General features: G+C 46.3%; 1 protein-coding gene across 1 annotated transcript in view; it reads left to right on the top strand.

Moving 5' to 3' along the window:
- Nucleotides 1-23,310, top strand: part of FAM171A1 (family with sequence similarity 171 member A1) — a 132,902-nt gene that overhangs the window by 55,678 nt on the left and 53,914 nt on the right. Inside the window, exon 2 of the mRNA XM_047065233.1 lies at nucleotides 15,414-15,641. Within this exon, the coding sequence (XP_046921189.1) occupies nucleotides 15,414-15,641 (228 nt within the window). The remainder of the gene's footprint in view (nucleotides 1-15,413; nucleotides 15,642-23,310) is intronic.

Here is a 23,310-nt window from a genome sequence, read left to right as displayed (position 1 = left end):
TGAAAGTCTGTAATTTCTCACTCATGGCCCTGATTCAGGTGACACCTGTCAGGGTCTGGGAGGTAATGTAGAGCTTCATCCGGACCAATATGGAGTCCTGTGTCCCGCCTTCCTGACAAGTCAGTGTCTCCTCTCACCACTTAAATTTGTACTGTGATCAGGAACATACTGTTTCTTCACGCAGCCGAGACTTCTACAAAGTTCTTCCTCCTGGCAAGTGTAACTTGTTCTAGCATAACTAGTTCTATACTACCACTCTGTTCATGGCTTGTCTGTAGCCAGAAAAACAGGGGCATCTTGGTGGCTCAGTCAGTTGAGTGTCCGACTTCGGCTCAGGTCATGATCTCACGACTCACAAGTTCGAGCCCGTCAGGTTCTGTGCTGACAGCCTGGAGCCTGCTTTAGATTCTCTCTCTCTCTCTCTCTCTCTCTCTGCCCCTCTCCCCTGCTTGTGCACTCACTCTCTCTCTCTAAAAGAAAAGAGAATTTGTGTTATCTTCACATCCCCAGGAGGAAGGGGCATGGCTTGGCATTGTTGGGGTTCACAGGGGGTCAGCACTCAGAGAGAGTGAGGGGAAATGTGGACAAGAGCCTTTTTGTGGTTTTCTTGGAAAAGAATGGATAAGGCAGAGGAAGCAGAAAGGGCAGGGCCAGGATAGGCTAGTTTAAGTAACATCAGTGGGCTCAGGGGAGATTGGCTCTCTCTAGTCGTTTGGTATCTGGCCATGAGGTCACTAAGGCAGGTGGACAGTGACCTGAAATGTGAGAGCCCCATAAAGGAGGTGGCTGGGGATGTGAGCTCTGGATGGGTTCATTTACATATGAAGGCGTGCTAATGAGCCAGTGCTCACAGGCAGTAGTTTTCTCTCTCTAGGAATTAGCTAGCCCTGGGACAGGTAGGCCCTGCTGGACCAGCAAAACCTTAATTAAAATGTCAAAGCCTGGGGCACCTGGGTGGCTCAGTCCATTAAGCATCTGACTCTTGGTATCGGCTCAGGTCATGATCTCATGGTTTCATGAGTTCAAGTCCCGCCGTCGGGCTCTGCGCTGGCAGCCGGGAGCCTGCTTGGGATTCTCTCTCTCTCCCTCTCTCTCTGCGCCCCCGCCCCCCACTCACGCTGTCTCTATCTCTCTCAAAATAAATAAGCTTTAAAAAAATGTCAAAGGTTAATATACCTACTCATCCTTGCAGCCCCATCTCAGTTACACGCTAGCCATGGAACCTTGCATGAGAACCTCAATTCTCCTCTGGAAAGTGGAGCGTTAAAGATCACAGCACAGCCGAGAGCCCTCCCTTTCTTCTTTGTGGGAATGAAGCCTCTGACACTTCCTGCTGCTTCTTCCCCATCCCCAAGATCTTTCAGTCCAGATTCCCGGTGGGGAGGTGCACTAGCCAGAACTCCGTCCCTGGCTAACGGGCAGGGAAGGCCGGCCGGCAGTGGGCCCCCCTGAAGCTCTAACCTGCTTCATACGTGGCCTTTCCTGCCTGTTTTCCTGACTCCTTTGGCCAATGGGCTCTCTTGGGGAGATATAATCATTGGCCCTGCCACTCCAGTAACTTCTGAATTCTTGATCTGAGCCAAGTGATTATTCAGTGAATATACGTGTGTGACCCATTTGACAGGTGACACTTAATATTGCCTTTGTGAAGGAGAACTAATAATGGCATCGACTTCCAAGTATAAGACAAAATATGGCAGACCTTCTGTACTGACGCTTGGAAAAAATAAATCTCCATTTTATATTGCAGAATTCGTAGTTGAGCTGGCAATGAAGAAGAGTGTGGAACTCCTACTTTTTCGAGGCAAGAGTGGAAAATAAAATCCCTTTATTGACATTGATGCCAGTATATGAGCTATGAAGGCTAGAAAGTGAAATGTTAATCCACTTGGCACAAACTAAGAATGATTCTATAAACTTAAACTGGGTGGAAAATGTTGGTTCTTACTGTGGAAAAAAGTCACAAGGACCAGTACTTTGTTGTTCTGAACAGTCCCGTGCCACCCCACTCCCCAACCCCCCTCCCACTGTCAGATGAAGCAGGAAATTTAAGTTGGCTGTGAAAAGTTTAAAATTTCTTAGACAACCCCTGTAAATTGGATTTCATAAATATTGGTGTTCATCAGAACATGAACATGATAAGTTTCTGTAATATGTAGGAGTGAACACAGCGCATGGTGCTGTCTCATTAGTACAGAATTTATTCAAACACGTGATAAGCAGAAATAGTATTTCACTAAGCAAATGTACATTTTCACATGTTAAAGAACCTTCATAAGCCAAAAGGCATTACCCAAAACTTGGGACTGTCTTGTCTCTTGTTTTTTCCTCTGATTCTCCTGGGGCCCTCACACATTTCTTTCCTGCCTCAGTGCCTTCCCAAATCCCGGACTTCCTTGGGCTCCTGAGAGGCTGTCCAGAACTGCAAAGGGTCTGTATTCTGCCCTACTTGTAAGCTAATAAGGCAGCCTCCCGTGGCTTGATAGTTCCAGGTAGAAGACACAATACTTGTGGGTCAGAGATGAAGGACTATTTATTACTCACAGCGGCCGCGACAGCCAGAGGATCAGTGTTCTTGCCCAAGTTTCCCGAGCCCTGTCTCCCATAGGGCAGTGCAGAGAGGACCAGATGATACCACACGCAGTGGGTTGCATTACAGAAGCTTAGGGAACCTAAAGAGCCTGCTTGCATTTGCTTAGAGGGAGACACATCCGTCTTGCATGGCTGTTCACTAAGCATCCTTGAGGAGATAGTTCAGGACAAAGAGTAGAATATTTTGTGTCTTATAAGATGTTCACAAATACAAGAGACCCATGTAGAGCTCTCTCCTATCAGTGACAGTTCCTTGTGTCCTTGGGACTTGTCAGGGATGGTTGTGAAAGAGGAGGAAGAATCTTCCATGAACCTTCTCAGGAAGTCTTTTGTCAACTGTCTAAAGATGTTGATGATCCTCATTTAAGAGTTAGGTGTTGGGGGCCCCAGAGTGGCTCAGTTGGTGAAGCACCCAACTCTTGTTTTCAGCTCAGGTCATGATCTCATGGTTCATGAATTCCAGCCTTGCATCGGGATCCACACTGACAGTGCAGAGCCTGCTTGGAATTCCCTCTCTCCCTCTCTCTCTGCCCTTCCCCTGCTTGTGTGCTATCTCTGTCTCTCTCAAAATAAATAAATAAAACTTAAAAAAAAAAAAAAAGAGTTAGATGTTGGGAAACAATCACCAAAGTAGCAAACAGTTATTAAACCCCACACTGCGTGCTGTGTTAAATACTAAGCCCTTTACTTCCTCACTATGGCTCCATGAGCTGATCATGGTAGGGGGGGCAGTGTAACCTCCTTTATTACAGATGAGAAAACTAATTAAGAGCATTAAGGAATAAGTAGGGAGATGAGAATCTTCCAGGTCATCAGAGTCCTCGGCCCTGTGCTCTGAAGAGCACGCTATCTTCCCTTTTTCATTTCTCTTTCCCTGAGAGACTTTTAGAGGTGGAGGCTGGAGAGGCATTGAGATTTTGTTTCACCAGATAAACTTAGAGGAATTGGACAGGAAAGCAAAGAATAACCTCGTGCTTGCAGCCGCCTCACGGACATCACCGCTGGTCCTTCGGGGAATCCCACAAGTCTTCGAGGCATTTGGCATCCCTGCTTTATGAATGAAGAGATGGAGGTCAAGGAGGCTGAAGGCAGCCCTGGTCGCCGGGGCCATGAGACCTGCATTGTGTACACATTCCGTACTAGTTCTGGGGACTTTCGTATCCAGGACCTTCAAGTGCCCTAAGATATTTAAGCTTCGTTCTGAAACAGAAAAGAACATTTTAATAATAGGTTCACTGTAGCTTGTTAACTATCTCCATTTCCTCGGAAAGATAAGCACACATGTGTAATTTAATCACTACGTTGACTAAACTCAGCTGCTTCAAGGACCTTTATCTTCCTTTCATAAAAGTTCAAGTGCCAGAGAGCCTCACACACTTGGGCTATTCACAGCCTTCCAGAAGCCACTTCAGCTTCCATATTTTGCCCTTTATTTTTTTCAGTTCTAAAAATAATTAGGGGCGCCTGGGTGGCTCAGTCGGTTAAGCATCCGGCTTCAGCTCAGGTCATGATCTCATGGTTTGTGGGCGTGAGCCCTGCATCAGGCTCTGCGCTGACAGCTCAGAGCCTGGAACCTGCTTCACATTCTGTGTGTGTCTCTCTCTCTCTGCCCCTCCCTCACTCATGCTCTGTCTCTCTCTCAAAAATAAATAAACATTTAAAAAAAATTTTTTAAGTAATTAATGACTCTGCTTCCTCACTACTAGCTCCCACTTAGCATTTTCTGGCTGTTCTTTGCCTAGAGAAAGAAATGACTTGCTAAAAGAAATTTTTTTTTAACAATAAACATCTGTAGGCTTCTTTATTCAAAATAGATGTCATGTCCTATTGCCCGTGACCTAGCCCTTGACAAAAAGTATGAAAAATGTGTACCCATAGATAAAAGAAGATCTGGAAACACACACACACACACACACACACACACACACACACACACACACACAGTTTTTCCTCCACCAGGTTCCCTTGGCAACCATCCACTAGCATCTTCCAGCAGATCTTTAAAGCTTGGCTAAGGTGTGTATGTTAATTTTATAGACATGCTTAATATTGCTCATTAATTTCACAGTTCGCAGATTCTTCCAAACTCCCGAGGGGACTTTGTGCCTTTGTGAAATTTTTAAAACACTAACAGAACGGAAGCCTCTTACAGTGGTTTCTTGCAGTGATTTCTTTACAAACACTTGGTGGGTCCTCCTGTTAACCACCGTGTCACATCGTCGTAATTCTCTCGTTCAGTTCGGAAGGATGCTTTGTGCCCTTATACGTGCATTTACCATATTTACATTTCCATGTGAGAGTCATCACATGCTTTCCCGTATCTAACTAAAATGAGGCTATTGTTAGGTTTTTACATGTGCACTGATGTCTATGGAAAAGATCTCTAGAGTTGGACCCACAGCGTTTTTTAAAGCTATATTTAACGCCATTTTGATGTTCAGTAACTGCTTCAATCCATATTTCTTCTGAACAGTCAAAGCATCTTTCATTTTAAACTGGTGTGAATTTTTTTGGAGAATTCTCCCCCAAGATAACTAATCCTGCCTTCCCATAGTACTTTAAAGCTACATCTCAGTGACTCCTGTTACCACGTATGAGGACTGGGACTGTGTCAGCTTAGGCTATTGTCAGGTAACTTGCTTAGGCGGGATCATAGGAAAATTCTGAAATGATTTTGCTTGAGAATACTTGGTTGTGATGTAAGTTGTTCAGTTGAATCGGGTCAATCCAGCAATAGTTTCCGGATTATCCTGGGATGTTTACCCAAATAACCTTTTGATTAGTTGCAAGAACGTAGTCACTTTATGGTTGCTTTCATAGCATAATCCACATATGGAACCAGCCCCAGAAAGCTTCATTTTGTCCCAGGTGCAATAACAGAGAATTACTTCTGCCATTTAACTTATCACTAAATGGATAGACGTAACAGGATCTTTATCCAGTATGTTGCAGTAGGTTGTTGGTATTTGAGGATTACATTTTCTACTTCCATTACAGAGTGTTTCAGGTGGGGCAGAAAGTCAATGTCATGCATGTATACATCAGTATTCTCTATATCATAGCTTCTTTGTGAATGTTTATTGTGTATGTCAACATTCTCAGCAACTTGGTGATGTTGGGTAGAAGGTGTTGTTAATGGGATGATCGTAGGTTTGGCCCTCATGCATATTTCTTTTGGGGTGGGGAGGAATCCACTGATTTATGGCCCTTGACAGCTTTGCCAAGACAGAAGTAACATAAGTGAGAGGGACAGACAAGTGTTGGGGGGAGGTGAGAGAACGTGCTGTATGCTGTCAAGACTGTGATGGGAAATAAACTCAAAGCACATGCCTGCAGAGGTAGGCAGCCGCTCATGTAAACAGTACCCATTGGATGCCTGCGGAGATCTCTCTCTATTCCAAAGGGAAGCTGTAACTGTTCAGTCTACCATGTAGCTGTCCTTTCACGAAGTTCAGAGACGAGCCAGTTACGATCCAGAGATCATAAGACAGAAAAAGGCCCAAAATGGGATGCTGACTTCCCAGGGTCTGCAGCAGCAAACTTACCTCTCATACGCTTTTTCAAGTGAATAGAGATTCAAATGGAAATACAGAGATTGTAATCCTCCACTGAAAATCAAGGGACACATTTACAAGGAAAACCTCCCAAAGTGGGGGTGGCTGTCAGATATTGTGACCACAGATTAATAGAGAGGTTTCAGGGCACTCCCGATGGCATCGACCAGAGCCACAGGTGTCTTAAGTACAGAATGGCTGCTGACAGGTGGACCAGGAGGGACTAGGGCCCAGCGGATTTGTCCCTCTCGAGTATACCCACATTGTCCTTTCTCCTCCTGAAGACAGTAATGTTGGTCTTTGCAGAAGAACAGCAAACTGAACATCACTTTTGTAACTAAGCACACATGAGATTTACCAAATGTTTGAAGTGCAGCTAAAATTGAACAGTTGTAGCAGATGTTTATTGACCTATATAAGTAATGTATAACATGTTATTTACATATAACGCAATGCATATGTTAACATATAATTATGTATAACTAATATAGTATATGTTAATGTATAGGTTATATAGGATATGTTATACAATATATAGTATAACATATAGATCTCTAAAACATACATATATAATTTGCTTGAAGGACATGATTAATTAAATTTTGAGAGCAAATAAAACGGAATGATAAGGTGCATATGCACTATGTGAACCTGGAGAAAACACAAGAAAACTCTAGTGTAACGCTCGCACAAAGCGCATTCTAATTTTGCCTGATTACAAAGTAAAATACACCTTTCGTAATTATAAAAGAAATAAAGTAGATAATTGCCTCTCAGCATGCGCAGCGTCTTAGGACATGCCTGTAAATAGCTGCATAAAGGCAGGGAAACTCTGCGACTCTACCGATACCGTAAAAATGTCAGTGCAAGTAACATGGGGCAGAATCTCTTAGAGCAGAGGTCCGGTAACATTTTAAAACTAGCATCCCATTTGGAAATTGTTTTCAAATGATTGAGTCATGTCTTACTGTTTTACGTGAGACGTGAAAAACCACGAACTCCCCCTGAATTTGGGTTAAATCTAATCATAGTGCCGGAGGCGAATGAGAGGGTTCTCCCACCGCTTGGCCCGGCGTGAAGCAGCCACAGGAGCTCCAGGCAACTTGGGAGGGAAACCCTTGCTTGGTCTGCCAGTGGAAAAGGACTCCTGTCTGCAGGGCCCCAAGGCCAGCCTGGCAAACGCTGTGTTCCCAGCCGGCTGGGGGTTGCCGTGGAAACCAACAGCTCTAAAACCCAAAAGGAAAGAAAAAATTAAAATCCCAGAATAAAGACTAATTTGAGGGGATATGAAAGGGAATGAAGAACAGCCAGAGGGAGCCAAAAACTTCACAGAAACAAAAACAAAACAAAAGACGGTGTCCCCGCACCCCACTTTCCCGTCCGAGATGAAGCCAGAGTTTGTTGGGTTACATGGCAGAGGCCGTCCAGAGAGCAGGTGAAAAAGCAGCCTCCCAGCCCCGTCCCCAGCGAAAACCGCAAAGGACTTTGCAATCTGGAGCCGTCCGCGTCAGCACATGACCGTAAGAGAGATGTTGAGATGTTGGCTTTGGAGTTTGGGTGAGAGATTATAAAATAATGTGTTCTGTCGTTTGTAGGGAAATAACTCGGGGTATAAAGTATTTGAAGAAGGAGGAGAGAGAAAGACAAGGCCCCTCGGTGTTTGTGGGCAGCATGGTAATAAAACTGATGGGGGTTCCCTCTGTCCCTCTGCAAAGTGTGACCGTCTTCCCTTCCTCTGCCTCCAGATACGTTCCCTTCCTCTGCCTCCGTTCAGATACATTTGCTCTGAACTTGCCACTTAACTGGTGGCTTCTCTGAAGCCAACAATTTGAAACAGGCTTGTTGCATTTAGTTCTAAATCTGTGGCAGAAGAAAGGAAATGACTAAAAGATAATGTTTCATTTTCTACCCACAAAGCAGATGCTCTCTGTTCTACTTCAAATGGACTGGCTTGTGCCCACAGAGCCAAACTGCACATTTGCCAAGAGCAAGGGAGCTCTGAATCATGGCGGAGGGAGAATGCCCGAGTGCTTGTTGCTTCCTTCTTGATTCTTTCACTGACTGATGAAATTTTGAGAAGAATGCTCCAGAGGCGGTGACTAAATTCCTGATCCTGAAATAAATTGCTGAGTAAGAATATGTAGCGAGGAGAGTCCTGAGCACACATTCCGGGGGTCCGCCCACCGCGAGCAGACAGAATTGGAACACAGGATGGGTATTATGTTGGTCAGGTTCTCCAGAGAGACAGCATCAATAGGATGAATGTTTATGTAGAACGAGATTTATTATAACAGAACTGACTCATGGAGGCTGACGGAACTAGAGTATGGAGGCTGACAAGTCCCAGGATCTGCAGCATGATTCAGCAAGCTGGAGACCCAGAAGAGCCAAGGGGTGGTTTCAGTCCAAAGCCTGGCAGACTTTAGGCGCAGAAAAAAAAAAACAAAAAAAACAAAAAAAAAACACCTGTATTTCAGTTCAAGTCAGAAAGCAGGAAAAGCCAGTGTCCCAGTCCAAAGGGAGGAGGAAGTTGGGAGAGGGTCAGCCTTTTTGTTCTATTCAGGCCTTCAACTGATTGGGTGAGGCCCACTCACGTTAAGGAAAGCAAATCTGTTTTACACAGTCTGATTTAAATGTTAATCTCACCCAGAAACACCCAGAATATTACTGACCAAATACCTGGGCACCCCATGGCCCAGTGAGGTAGACACATAAAATTAACCATCACAGATACTGAGAAGTTGGGCCAGAGGGTGGGAGGAGACCCCAGCGGGTGCGTCCCAAGGAGATAGCCCTCAGCTGTACAGCGTCCTGCTAGGATAGTGCAGAACTTGAGGAGTGCAAGCACCACGACCCACTCTAGCTGGTTTAACTAGACAAGACATCATTAAAGCATGTAGGTAACTCACAGAAGTTCTGGGAGGACCAGGCTGGGCAGCCAGAACAGTGCCTAAGCCAGATGGCAAGACTGAGCCCAGGACTCCCTGTCCCCCTCCGGCACGGAGACAGGGCGGCTTCCACTGCTGGCCCCAACCCACAGGCACCCTCCTCTGGCCAGAAAAAGCACCTGCGTTTTTACGTTGCTGTCTTCTAAATCAGAACCCAGCATGAGGACATCAGATTAGCAGAGCCCAAGTGTCTCTCCTTAGCACCAGGGAGGCTGGGAAACCAAGTTTCTGGCGTCTGCCTTCGGCTGAATGTGTGATGTGGGAACACAGTCAAGTAGAGAAGGCTGTTCAGAAGATGCCTTTGTCTTCCCACACTACACATCCCGCCAGCCTCCCTTCACTTCTCGTCTCTTCCAGAAGCATCCCTCATTGAACTCGATAAACCGTAATCATCAGGGCCAGTATTCGTGCAGGACTTTGCACAGCCAGCGTTCTCTGATCCGGTTAGCAGAACACTCACAGGCACCCCCTCGTAAGTCCTCTCCTGTCACCCCTACGTCACCTCTGCCTCCACAGAGCTTTTGGGTCTGTCCTCGCTGTTTTTGTTTGTCAACTCCAGACCTTATTGGTCTCTTCTTTGCTATATTTTTTCCTCTGCCTTACCCAGCTTCGTCCTTTTTGTTCTCTGGCACGTGGGGTGGCCTGACCTCCCCCACAGCCCCCAAAACTCTCAACTTCTTAAAAACAGAAGCCGTCTCTTTTTTCTTCTATTTTTAATCTCTGACAGTGCCTAATACCTGCTACACATACAGTTGCTGATCAGTAAATACTTTCTGATTATTGCAGCGCGTTAGCTCTCTGAATTAATGTTTTTCAAATGAATGTCGGTAGTGACTGTTTAAAGCAGTAGTGACTAGGAAGTAAATGGAATAACAGCCAACAACAACAACAACAAAAAACCAGGGATATTTAGTCCGTGTACCAGATGATATCTGGAAATGCCCGTCAGTGTTAGTGACTCATTCAGCATACATACTGGTTGCCTACTGTGTGCCAGACACGAAACACATGATTGGACAAGAAGAGAAGAAACAGACAACACAGCTCTCTCAAAGCTGGCATTCTGGAAGAGTCAGGCAGTTAATAAGCACATAAGCTATAGAAACGTGATAGAATTGCTGAGTGTCATGCATAAAAGAAAAAGCAAAGCAGGACAGTATCAGAAGCACAGGGTGGGGTTGGGATCAGGGTTTTAGATAGAACGGTAGGAGGGGCACCTGGGTGGCTCAGTCGGTGAAGCGTCCAACTTCGGCTCAGGTCATGATCTCCAGGTTCGTGGGTTCGAGCCCAGCGTCAGGCTCTGTGCTAACAGCTCAGAGCCTGGAGCCTGCTTCAGGTTCCGTGTCTCCCTCTCTGTCTGCCCCTCCCCTGCTCATGCTCTGTCTCTCTCTGTCTCTCAAAAATAAACAAATGTAAAAAAAAAAAATACAGAGGATGGATGATATATTTTTTAAAAAATACAGTCATGGGGCGCTTGGGTGGCTCAGTTGGTTCAGCGTCCAACTTCGGCTCAGATCATGATCTCATGGCTCATGGGACTGAGCCCTGAGTCGAGCTCTGTGTTGACAGCTCAGAGCCTGGAGCCTGCTTCAGATTCTGTGTCTCCCTCCTTCTCTGCCCCTCCCCTGCTCATGCTCTGTCTCTGTCTCTCAGCAATAAATAAATGTTAAGGAAAAAAATTTAGATACAAAGGTAGGAATTGTTAAAAAAATTGCTTGAGGCAAGCAGAGAAACCTGAATATTTGCTGAGTATAAGGTGATACAAAGAGGTTGTTATATGAATTGGGTATGATAATGGCATTTTGGTTACTTTTAAAGCCCTTATCTGTGGTAAACTGAAATATTTACGGGGAAATAATGTGACCTAATGCAACTGGGATTTGTTTCAGAATGTTGGTTTTTTGCTTTTAATGTTTTTTTTATTATTATTTTTGAGAGGCTGAGCAGGGGAGGGGCAGAGAGAGAGGAAGGCACAGAATCCCAGGCAGGCTCCAGGCTCTGAGCTGTCAGTGCAGAGCCCAACACGGGGCTCGAACTCACGGACCGCGAGATCATGACCTGAGCCGAAGTCGGACGCTTAACCAACTGAGCCACCCAGACACCCCTGCTTCAGAATGTTTGAGCAGAAAAAGAAAAGAAAGGAAAAAACTGAGTTGGGAGAATAGATAAAACAAGAATGGTAGAAAGTTGGTGTTCGAAACTTTATCAGTGGAGAGGGTTTCCTCAATACTGTTATATTTTTCTATATTGTTCTCTATACTGTTCTAAAATTTCCATATTAAAAGTTAGAAAAAATAAGTGGTGGTCGGTAAAGGCCTCGTTCAAGAGGTGACACGTAAGCAGACTAAGCTGACGAGGACGTGAGGGAGCCAGATGCACGGAAGGGTGTTGGGGAAGAGTGTACCAAGCATAGAAACATTCAGCACAAAGCATGCTCCCAGAACCCTAGCCTCCTTGTTGTTCCTTGAATGGGGGGCCACGTAGGAAATGAGGGCTGGGAGATCTTGGGGGGCAGGATAGAGAACACAGAGCCTTTTAAGTCACTGTAAGGACTTCAAGTGCAGGTCAAACCCAAGAGCATTCAAGGGGCTGCTCCAGAGTCACGCTCAGATATATTTTCTTCGTCGAACCATTCAGGTGCCTTCAGGTCTTTGCTCAGATTGAGACTATACTGCATGATCAGTACCGTCCAGTAGAACCATCTGTGATGCTGGAAATGCTCTGTCTGTGCCAGCCAGTGTGGCATTCCCCCTGCCCACCTGGGGCCGGAGAGTACTTGAAATGTGCCTGGTGTGACCCAGCAGCTCAATTTCGGGTTGAGTTTTATTTGGGTTCGTTGAAACTTGAATTTAGATGCCCACATGTGGCTGGTGGCCCTGCCTCGGACAGTGCAGTGTTAGGAGGTGGCTGGCTGCACGCCAGCATTTCCCTCCACGCTGGTTTTTATTCGGTTCCAGCAGCCAGGCCGTTCTCACCTCAGGGCATTTGCTCCCCTGCCTGCACCTTTCCCTGGGTGCTTCCTGTGTGTCCTTCCCACCTGATCTTATACAACCCCTCCTAAAAGGCCTTCCAGTTCAGTAATCGGGTAGCTCGGCAGGATCCATAAGCTCCCACTGGCCAACGGAGAAAACAGAGTTCATCTTAATACATAGTTAGGTTTGGGCCCTTTATAGTGTCTTCTTTTAATTTGCAAAATTTACTAGTTTCAGTAAATAGTGCCTCACCTAGTCCTAAGATCTCTCCGTTGGTGGGAACAATTTTGTTTGCTGTTGAATGGATAACCTAATTCCAGATGTTACTCTAGAAAAATGATACCCCAGTAGTCTGTAATAATCACCCAACCATACTGACATTTCCCCCGATCCTGTCACACCAAAAGAAGCAACTAAATGATCTCTTTCAAAGTAGATAATTGCAGAACATAAAGTAGGCTTCTCTAAATTGGAAGAAATTCCAATCATAGAATCGAAGACGTCGATTATAGTAAAACTCCCTCCTCTGTTGATTCAAGACTTGGTTAGCTTTGTCCAACTCTTATCTGCTCTTGCGAAGCAGCCAACAGTGAAGAGAGAGCAGAAACCTTGTAATCCCAATTGTTAGTAAACGTTTCATGACCATAAAGTTCCAGAAATCGTCACTGCCGCCCTACAAAGCCACCCTTCCACTCGCCCTGTTCCGGGGGATTTCTGCTCTGTGAGTATTAATGAAAGCAGAGTTAATTTACATTATAACTTCGCATGCCACCTGGGGACCTAAGGAGTTGAGTTAAATAAGAAAACACATGTGTGTCATACATCCCGAACATCCTGCATTCAGATAACTGGTAAGATTGGAGGGGATTAACTCAGCATATTTTGCGATGTCCTATCCTGGTTTTCCATGATGTTGATTTTATCCCTCTTTGGACATCAGTTCTCTCCCTAGATCAAGTAGCCAAGTTCAGTTTCTGTAGCATTTATCTTTTCCTGTCTACTAGGTTTCGAGAGATTACTTTTTTTAATGTTTATGTTTGAGGGAGAGACAGAACACGAACGGAGGAGGAGCAGAGAGGAAGAGAAAGAGACAGAATCTGAAGCAGGCTCCAGGCTCTGAGCTATCAGCACAGAGCCCGATTCGGGGCTTGATCTCAGGAACCGTGAGATCGTGACCTGAGCTGAAGGTGGACGCTTAGCTGACTGAGCCACCCAGGCACCCCTTGAGAGATCTCTAATACGTAGGCTCAGTATTCTCTAGCTGTTCTTTGTGGTCACCTAGTCAAGAAATATGTTAAGTTATTCCGTGAAAAAAAAATGGTGATTAACTGAATTCAGAAGGTCCCTTTGGTATCATAAGATTGTTTGGCAAACTACCAAGGCAGAGGTCCTTGAACCAAAAGACGTTCTTCTCAGTTTGGTTGCCACAGCGGAGGTAGGGCTTTGGGTGTAAAGTTACCACCCCCTGAGAAGGATGCCTCAGCCCTGCACTTTGTTTTATCCCTTTCTCCCCTCCAGCTCCCTTCTCTGTGCCCCGGCCCGGCCCCCACTGGACACTGTGACCGAGTGCTTTCAAGCACAGTGATGGGAATAACGTAATGGTAACTGCTGTGTTTACACTTGCTCCGTCCGGTGTCACGCTGAATGCTTCCACCTCTGTGTTGACATATGTGTTGCTGTCACCTCCGCTTTACAGAGGAAGAAACAGACCTGGTGAGGATAAGTACCTTGCCCAGGGTCTCATGGCCAGAACCGGGTGGAGCTGAGATTCTAACCTGGCACGGGAAATTGCAGTGGAGCTCTGGAGTGTATGCCCCGGGGGCAGTTCCCACACAGGGCCAGCTCAGAAGCGACTCCCTCCCCCTCGGCGTCCGGCAGGCCACTGAGCCCGACTGCCGTGGTCCTGCACACATGAGCCTCCCTGCACACCCGGAGAGTCCTTGCTCGTCCTTGCCCCCACCTCTTTATCCCAAGGCTTCCATAGGGCTTTCAGGTCTGAGGCAGCTCAAAATGTGTGGCAGGGAGGGGCTGTGTGTGTGTCAGTGGACTTATGTCACCGAGCACCAGCCACTCATTACACACCCAGGCATAAAGGGTTCCCCGGAGCAGGATTCACCTCTGATCGTTCTGGAGTACTGTGTTGGTGTCTCGTAATCGATGCAGCCCACCTCATCTCCTCCCGGGTTATTACAGAGGCCCCTTAACTGCACGCTCCGTCTCCAGTCCTGCCTCTTCCCCGGTGCATCGTTTACCTAGAGCCTGATGTTTCTAAACCAAATTTAATTCCCACTCCCCTGTTTAAAAACCTTTGTAACTTCTCATTGCCCTTGGGGTCAAGAGTGAGCCTTTTACGTCCCTTCTGAAGCCCTGAGTGGTCTGGCCCCTACTCACCTCTCCAAACTTATCTCTTACTGGGCCTCATGCCCCTCACGCTGTCTGTCATCTTGCAGAACCTATTCGTGTTTCTCCAGAAAGCATGGTTTTTATCTTGCCTCTGAGCCTTTGCACATGCTGTTCCAGCAGTGCCCCCCTTCGTGCCTGCACCACACATCGTAGCACTTGCCTGTCTACTCACTTCTCTTCACCACTGTGACTTGCACAATTACTCACAGTGCTAGGCACAGAGTCGCGGCTCAACAAACCTCTCTTGCATGAATGAATGAAAATCATTCCGTTTTAGGTTTTTAACGGGAGTCTGGATCTAGATACCCCCCCACCTCGTTCATGATCTGGGTTTGCCAGTATTGCTAACTCAAGTTCCTCTATCTTTTCAAATGTTCACTTCTTATTTTTTTCTGCTTGTAAGTTTCTCCTTTCCCATTCTTCAGGCCCTCCTGTTTAAGACACTTTGGAGCGCTTTTCCGTCTAGTCTTCTTGCCCGCCAGCACAGCGATCCTGGGTGGCTCCCGTCCACGTTCAGCAGGATTGTTGAAGACTCTGGGTGCAGCTCTTTCAGACCGCAGGGTCCTTCTGTAGCAGCCCCAGCCCTGTTTGAGCCCTGTTTGCCAGCAACACTGGGAAGGATAGAAAGAGTATTGTGTTTGTCACGCAATGTCTTAAAGGGATAGGATTTTTCTCTCAGTGATTTGTTGGTGTGAGCAGGGAGGAGCAAAGAGGAAGGCAGTCTGTGACTTGCATTGACGGGGCGGGGAGGGAGGAAATCGTGGAAAGTAACAAAGGATCTCTACCAAGAAAGTGTTCCCTGGTTACAAGGACTCATATTGTGGATGTCGATCTAGATTCTCCGAGTGCAGCCCACCTTCCACACTCCCCAGCGAGGGCAGGATCGTTGTCGAGGTGGCCCAGGTAAATAGCAGTTGTTCTTTGTTGCCTTTTCCTTATTCCAGAGGTTACACTGAAAGTCCACGTCAGTGATGCCAGCACCCACCAGCCCGTCCCAGATGCGCTCATCGAGATTTTCACCAACCAGGTCTCCATTGCCTCTGGCACCTCGGGCACGGATGGCGTCGCTTTCATCAAGTTCCAGTATAAGCTGGGCAGTCAGCTGATCGTCACCGCCACGAAGCATGCCTATGTGCCAAACTCTGCCCCGTGGAAGCCAATCCGATTACCTGGTAAGGTTGTCCCGGCCTTTCTGCGAAGCGGAACTTGTGGTACGGGCTCATGCAGGAGTCAGGCACACAAGCCATTTTGAAAATAGGGGTTGACGTCAGAGACTCTTAAATACAGAGAACAAACTGAGGGTTGATGGGGGAGTGGGGGAGAGGGGAAAATGGGTGATGGGCACTGAGGAGGCACTTGTTGGGTTGAGCACTGGGTGTTGTACGTAAGCGGTAAACCACGGGAATCTACCCCAAAAACCAAGAGCACACTTTACGCACTGTATATTAGCCAACTTGACAATAAATTATATTAGAAAGAAAGAAAGAAAGAAAGAAAGAAAGAAAGAAAAAGAAAATGATTGCCCTCTACTGCCAAAAATAAAAAAAAGAAAGAAAGAAAATAGGGGTTTAGTCTCTGCTTTACTTTTTGGTCCTCTGATGGGAAGGAAAAGTAGGGTCCTATGAAGGAGGTGGGAGCTCTCGCTCAATTTACACACACAATGGAATCAAAAACCGTAGAGTTTCTCCGCATTTCCCCAGCGTCCTGTTGTGTACCTTGTTGATGATAACTGACAGGATGAGATTGGGGCAGTGTTCTGGAAGGGAGCTTCAAGGGACGCAAGAGCCACGCTGGCCAAAGAGGCAGGGAGTGATCTTTCTCTTTTCCTCCTCCTCACCTGCTAAGGGAAAACACACTCCTCTGTGTTTCCTCAATGCTCTCGCTCACGTCCAGCGCTTCTGATCACCAGCTGTGTGGCGGATTTTCCACACATCAAGCAGTTCTCAGATTCTCAGATGCCCACTGGGCGTCCTACGGTTGAGCTCAGTTCTGACTCTGTCTACCTGGAGACAGCATCAGATCCCACAGGTTAAGGGCTCAGTCCCACGTGACTGTCCCACTTCAGATGCCAGTCGTAAGTCCCAAGATGTCACCTGTGCTTCTGACCTGTAGATCAGAGGTTCCCCAGCCCCTCCTCGGGTTTGACTGATTGGCTGGAGTGGCTCACAGAACTCAGGGAAAACAGTTGTTAAAAAACAAAAGTCAGCCAAGTAAACTTGAAGGTCTGTTTGGCTTTATTAAGTGATTCATCAGTCAGGCAGCATTCATCCAGCAAGTAGAGGGGAGCTTCAAGGAGTTGCACAAAACAGGGGGCACCTGGGTGGCTCAGTCAGCTGAGCGTCCAGCTTCGGCTCAGGTCATGATCTCACGGTTCATGAGTTCGAGCCCTGCTTCAGGCTCGCTGCTGCCATCGCGGATGCTTCAGATCCTCTGTCTCCCTCTCTCTCTGCCCCACCCCCACTGGCGCTCTCTATCTCAAAAATAAACATTTTTTTAAAAAGCAGCTAACATATGTAAACTACCTTACAGTGCCTAAAACACAGTAGAGGCTCAATAAATAGCACAGTGACTGGCAAAATACCAATGTCAGTGCTCATCTCTGTGCCACCACACCACTGGACGCACACTCCATCAGGGTCCCCATTGCCTCTGGGGACACGTCTCATACAGCCCTGGCATCTGCCCTCATACACAAAGTTCTCTGTAGTTGAGTTTACATTTATTAAGTACCTACTATGTGCCATGGAACTCCCCTGGCCACTGAGGATATAGATCTAAAGACACAGAACTTGCCCCTACGGAGTTTATAACTTAATTTGAGAGTTAGGTAGTCAGCCACAGAAGCCATTCCCATCTAAGGAGATGTTTGTGTGTATATGTGTGTAGGGCATCCTGGGGGAGGACTGGTCATCCTAGGTGAGGGAATGAAGACTTCCTGGAGGGGGCGGGAGGGAAGCTGAGTCTGGAGGGTGAAGAGATATTAATATCAGAAGGTGCTGTAAAAAACACACAGGTTCCAGGACTTACCCATTCAGTCTGGGGACATTGATCCAAAAGTCTGCATTTTAACAAGTAACTCCCCACCCCCAGATACTTACAGATAAGAGCGTTCACTAAAGTCGGAGACCACTTCTTTGTGAGCTACGGAAAGCAGATTTGATATAGATACAACTGAGGAGATAGATCATTTGGAAAAATCTTAGAGAAAGGGGGATAAACCTTTAAAGAAATATTTAGCAGGCAAAATGCAGAAAGCCTCCGAGAACAGATGGGAGAGAGTTAAGGGAAAGGACAAAACAGAATTGTAAGTTGGATCTCGCGTTTCTAGCTGGTGACGGAACAGATAGAACAGATGGGCAATGGGGTTGAGAAACCCACCACTCCGTGCTTCCTTAAAGTTGACTCAATTGATGTAGTAAGGTCAAAGAAGCTCCCTTCTTCTTCCCCACTCCCCTGTGCTTGGGGCTCTCCCCTGGCTTGGGGCTCAGGCAGAGGTAGATGCAGGTGATGGTGGGGGTGGGGGAGATGGGAGGGAAGGAATGAATGTCGGGGTCATAGTTGATGAGTTCAGTGCAGGGGAGATTGGATTTGGGCTGCCTCTTGGACACAAGGGCATTCAGCCTTTAGTTTGAAATGATTTGGGGGCGCTCAAGGGGTTTGGAGGTAGAGGTGTGGTTTGGGGGTCACTAGCATCATGGAGGTCGGAACCGTGACCTCACCGAAGCATGGGGAGCAGGCCTGGGACAGAACCCAGAGAAAGCCCCCAAAATAGGAAGATGGTCTTTACTGGATAATATATGAAGAAAGTGATTGACCACCTCCATTTTTCACACTGAGAAATCACTGGAAACAAGGGAAGGTTAAATGGTATCCAGACACCACAGCTCAACCTTTGCTGGGAGAGCAGCTGCACAGAGTAACAGCAGTTTGTTCTGTAAAGTCACACGGGCACTGGGTTAGTCGATACTGAGCCATTGCCTCTAGGGAAAATTCAGGGTTAGGGTCCTGTGAGCCTCCTGTCATAACATTTTCATCAGCCGAGCAATATATCACCTTGGTTTATGTGCGTTCGGGGGTGTTTAAAGACACGTTATTTAATATGTACTGTTGGTTCATAAACATGGAACTCCTGGCCAACAGCTCCATAACTCATGCTTGAACAAAGCTTATCTAACATATATTTTTCCCATGAGCACCTCCCAGCCTTCCTACAGTTAGGAACACTAGACAGCACGTCAGCGCTGTGCCTGGGGGCCGTTTTAAACAGCAAAATCCTGAAAAGAAGCACAGGAATGTGAAAAACTTGGCACTAAATAGATCACCAGAGGACGCTTACAGTATGAGAGCTGAAAGGAAAAAGCGGAGCGTTGCCTTGTCCGACCTCAGCTGAGAATGTGTGCATCCAAGACTCAAATTTTTGACCCCTCTGTACTTGCACAGAGAAAGCATCATGAGGGCGCCTGGGTGGCTCAGTCAGTTAAGCCTCCGACTTTGGCTCAGGTCGTGATCTCTTGGTTTGTGAGTTCGAGCCCCGCGTCGGGCTGTCTGCTGTCAGCACAGAGTCCGCTTGGAATCCTCTGTCCCCCTCTCTCTCTGCCTCTCCCCTGCTCAAGTTCTCTCTCTTTCTCTCTCAAAAATAAACAAACATAAAAAAGTTTAAAAAAATTAAAAAGAAAGCATCATGAGGATTGATTTGGGGGGTCACAAATGAATTTTATCAAGTAGGCACATTCGCAAACCCCAAATCCACAAATAATGAACATTCAATGTACGTTAATTACATTTGTTTTGACTTTGTTAACATGATCAGACTTTAATTGCATTTGTTTTGACTTTGTTAATATGATTCTTGGAGAAAAAGCAACGATTTCCATAATCTCCATATTCTTACATGAGTGAAATAATGGGAATAATGAGGTTTAATTGGAAGAGATGGGAACTAGGCATGACACCTGGGTTCCTGCCCCACCCACCCCCAGCTGCCTCACATATGGGAGCCCATGATGGCTTTGGGGGCCCGTCAATGGCTTTCTGAGCCCACGTTCCTTATTTCTAAAACTATATTAATTAGACTAAATAATTTTCAAGGACCCACCATGTCTTTGATTATTTTCTCTGTTTGCCTCATTAACATAATACAGATACTCTTAACTAGAATCTGACAGAAAAGCTGACCAAACCTTGGACTTGTCCATTGTGAGAGCAGAGTAAACTTTTGTTGTCATGCATGCTTTTGGAGGTCAAGAGAGCACTGTTGAGGGTACCTGGGTGGCTCAGTCCGTTGAGTATCCGACTCTTGATTTCGGCTTAGGTCATGATCCCAGGGCTGTGGGATCAAGGCCCGCATCAGGCTCTGCACTGAGCATGGAGCCTGCTTGAGGTTCTCTCTCCCCCTCTGCCCTTCTCCCCTGTGTGTGTGTGCTCTCTCTCTCTCTCTAAAATAGTAAATAAATAAATGTTTTTTTAATGTAAAAAGATAACACTGTCGATATTGCAGATAACTGGACAAGGAATAGAGAAAAGTAGGAAGCCTCCTGGTTTTGTTTGCATGTGCACCCTTGAGAGATTTTGGAATGGATTTCTTTTTTCATCCTTGACAATGGTTCCTGGAGAATGTGTTGGTTTTGCGCTTTCAAGGAAGGAGGTGTAGATTGGAGGGGGAAGCCCAGCATAAGGAGAGCACCCTTTACCTTGGCAAGCAGGTGAAACAAATTCACCTGTATAAAATGAGTCCATCAACTAAAGACTGTAAGCCCACATCTGAATTATTTCCATCTCCATAGCCGTTGCTTCACCAGACCTCAGACCCAGTTCATTTGCCCCCTCAAATGACCCTCTATGTTACCGAGCATTCGTGTCTTAAAAATTTGTACATGCAGATATGTATATGTGTGTGTATATATACATATATATGTATACATTACATATATATATATATTTACATACATGCATATGTAGAATTGTGTCAATTTGCTGTCCTCAGGATAAAGCTTAGACCCTCCTCCCCCAGCTGCGTCTCCCTTACACATCTCATGGTCTAGACACCTAGGCAGTTTGTCAACTCTCCTTGTGACTCCTTTTGAATCTGACATTTTGCCCACTCTGTGTTTGTCCACACTGTTATTCCTTTACTGATGTTTTCTTGGCAACCTCATCTTATGTCTTCCTGGCTGTTTTCTGCTCCATGAAGTCTTCCTGACTCTCCCAGGTAGAGTTAGATATTCCTCTCTCTCTACTTATCAAAAACCAAACATCTACCTGGTATGATAAGAACCCCCAGACATCACTCAGCACCTCTTCTATGACGGGGGTCCAAGAGTAGTTCTGCCACCTCCTACCCTCCGGGGCACTCGGTCGATTTGAGGTGGGCAGTCCCTTCCTTCCTGCTCCAGGAGGCCCCTGTGGTGTCCCTCTTGCCACGCAGCACACTCAGCTACAAGGGACCGTTTTTCTGTCCTCCAGAAAATAAGGTTTGAGAAAGGTTGCTGGAGCAGATGCCTTATGTATGGAAGTACCAAATGTTTCAGGTTAGAAGTGTTTACAGAACACCCCACAATGGTCACTCACATCTTGAGAGACCACAGGGCCCAGGACATACCCCTCAGGATGTGCGTGAACTGGCCAATGGGACAGGGCGGCCCATGCAGGCAGCATCACGGCAATGACCCTTTCTTCTGGGCCATTAGGTACCCGGTGCCCTTGGCCGAAGGCGTCATTGTTAAAGAAGGTCAAGTGTACCTTTGAAGTGGTTGCAGAGGATTTACCCAAATTAGGACTCCCCACTTTAGTCCTGGCTCACACGTGTTCCCTGGTCTCCCTTCCCCCAACCTGGTGCGGATTTTTCTCCCAACTTTGAACCCCTAAGATGAATTCTTTAATTTCTTACTTTTTTGTTGTTTTTGAATTTTAAGTCATAATTCATATACCATGAAATTCACCATTTTGAAGTGTGCAGTTCACAAGATGATACAACCAACACCACTGACTAATCCCAGAATATTTTCTGTACCCCTGAAAAAAAAGCCCAGACCCATTACAGGTGACTCACTGTTACCCACTCCGCCCAGGCCCTGGCAACCACTGACCTCTCTGTCTCTATGGTTGGCCTATTCTGAACATGGAAGATAAATGTATCTCTACAATATGTAGCCTTTTGTGTCTGGCATCTTTATTTCTTTTAAACGTTTATTTATTTATTTTGAGAGAGGGAGCGCACGCATGAGTAAGGGAGGGGTGGAGAGAGGGAGAGAGAGAATCCCAATCAGGCTCCGCACTATCAGCACAAAGTGCCACGCAGAGCTTGGTGCCCTGAACCGTGAGCACATGACCTGAGCCACAGTCAACAGTCGGGACGCTCAACCAGCTGAGCCACCCAGGCGCCCCCCGTCTGGGATCTTTCACTTCACATAATGTTTTTATGGTCCATCCGTGTTGTAGCGTGAATCAGTACATTTTTCCTTTTCATGGATGAATGATGTTCCATTATATGGATGGACCACATTTATTTATCCTGTTCATCGGCTGGCGGATTTGGGGGTGTTTCCACTTGTTGGCTGTTATCGCTCATGCTGCCATGAACGTTCATGTGTATGTTCTTATGCGAACATATATTCTCAGTTCTCTTGGGTCTATACCTACGAGTGGAATTGCTGGGTCATATGGTAACTCTGTGTGTGATATTTTGAGAAACCACCAGATTGTTTCCCCAGCACCAAGATGCTTTCTTTTTTTTTAATGTTTTATTTATTCTTGAGAGAGAGCATCAGCAGGGGAGGGGCAGAGAGAGAGGGGGACAGAGGATCTGAAGCGGTCAGCACAGAGCCCAACACGGGACTTGAACTCACCATGCTCGAGATCATGACCTGAGCTGAAGTCAGTTGCCCAACCGACTGAGCCACCCAGGCGCCCCCCCAGGCACCCCCCTCCCAGGTGCATCCTTATTGTTGCTCATGGCACCGGCCAGCTTCCACTCATTGTGCAGCCGCTTCTGTGTCCCAGTTCTCTTCAAATGTAGAACCTTGCAGGTAGGGACTACCTCCAGCATTGATCTGTTGTCCGTGTCCAGCCCTGGACCTCATATAAAACGACAGCTAGATAAGTTGACTGTAGAGGGTATATAAAAAGAGGGATCATGTCCAGGGTCAGCTCACTGGTCCCCCCTGGCACTATTAAGAGCCAGCGGTGCTAAATAATGGATATTCTTAGCACTTGATGTTTCTGGTCCCTGATAATTTCCCAGAAACTCACTTTACCTCTCTAGACCTTGCTTTCCTCATCTTTAAACTTGGACTGGATAAAGTCCAGGGCAGGGGTCTCTGAATTTGAGTCTGTGTCGCATAGCAGTGGAGGACAGACTCCAGAGTTCCAGTCCTGCGCTCAGTATTTACCAGCTGTGGGATCTTGCACAAGTTAATTCCTTATCTGTAAACCTGTTTCCTTACCTGTCAAATGGACGAGTTAATATCTATCTCATAGGGGTGCCTGGGTGGCTCAGTTGGTTAAGCATCTGACTTCAGCTCAAGTCATGATCTGGCAGTTCGTGAGTTTGAGCCCCACGTCAGGCTCTGTGCTGACAGCTTGGAGTCTGGAGCCTGCTTCGGATTCTGTGTCTCCCTCTTTCTCTGCCCCTCCCCCGCTTGTGCTGTGTCTCTCTCAAAAATAAACAAACACTAAATAAAAAAATTTTTTAAGAAAAATAATATCTATTTTACAGGGTTGAGATTTAAATAAATTACCAAAATTAAAGCCCTTAGAATAATGTCTGACATGTTACTAAGGGTTCAGTGACCTTAATGAGTATTATTATTCCATAATACATTTATTTTTTTCTCTTGGATTCAT

Source organism: Lynx rufus, unplaced genomic scaffold (genome assembly GCF_022079265.1).
Source record: "Lynx rufus isolate CCGP_SWC_20201006 ecotype Redwood Valley unplaced genomic scaffold, mLynRuf1.p SCAF_7, whole genome shotgun sequence".
Classification (NCBI taxonomy): domain Eukaryota; kingdom Metazoa; phylum Chordata; class Mammalia; order Carnivora; family Felidae; genus Lynx; species Lynx rufus.
This window is presented reverse-complemented; position numbering and strand designations above follow the sequence as displayed.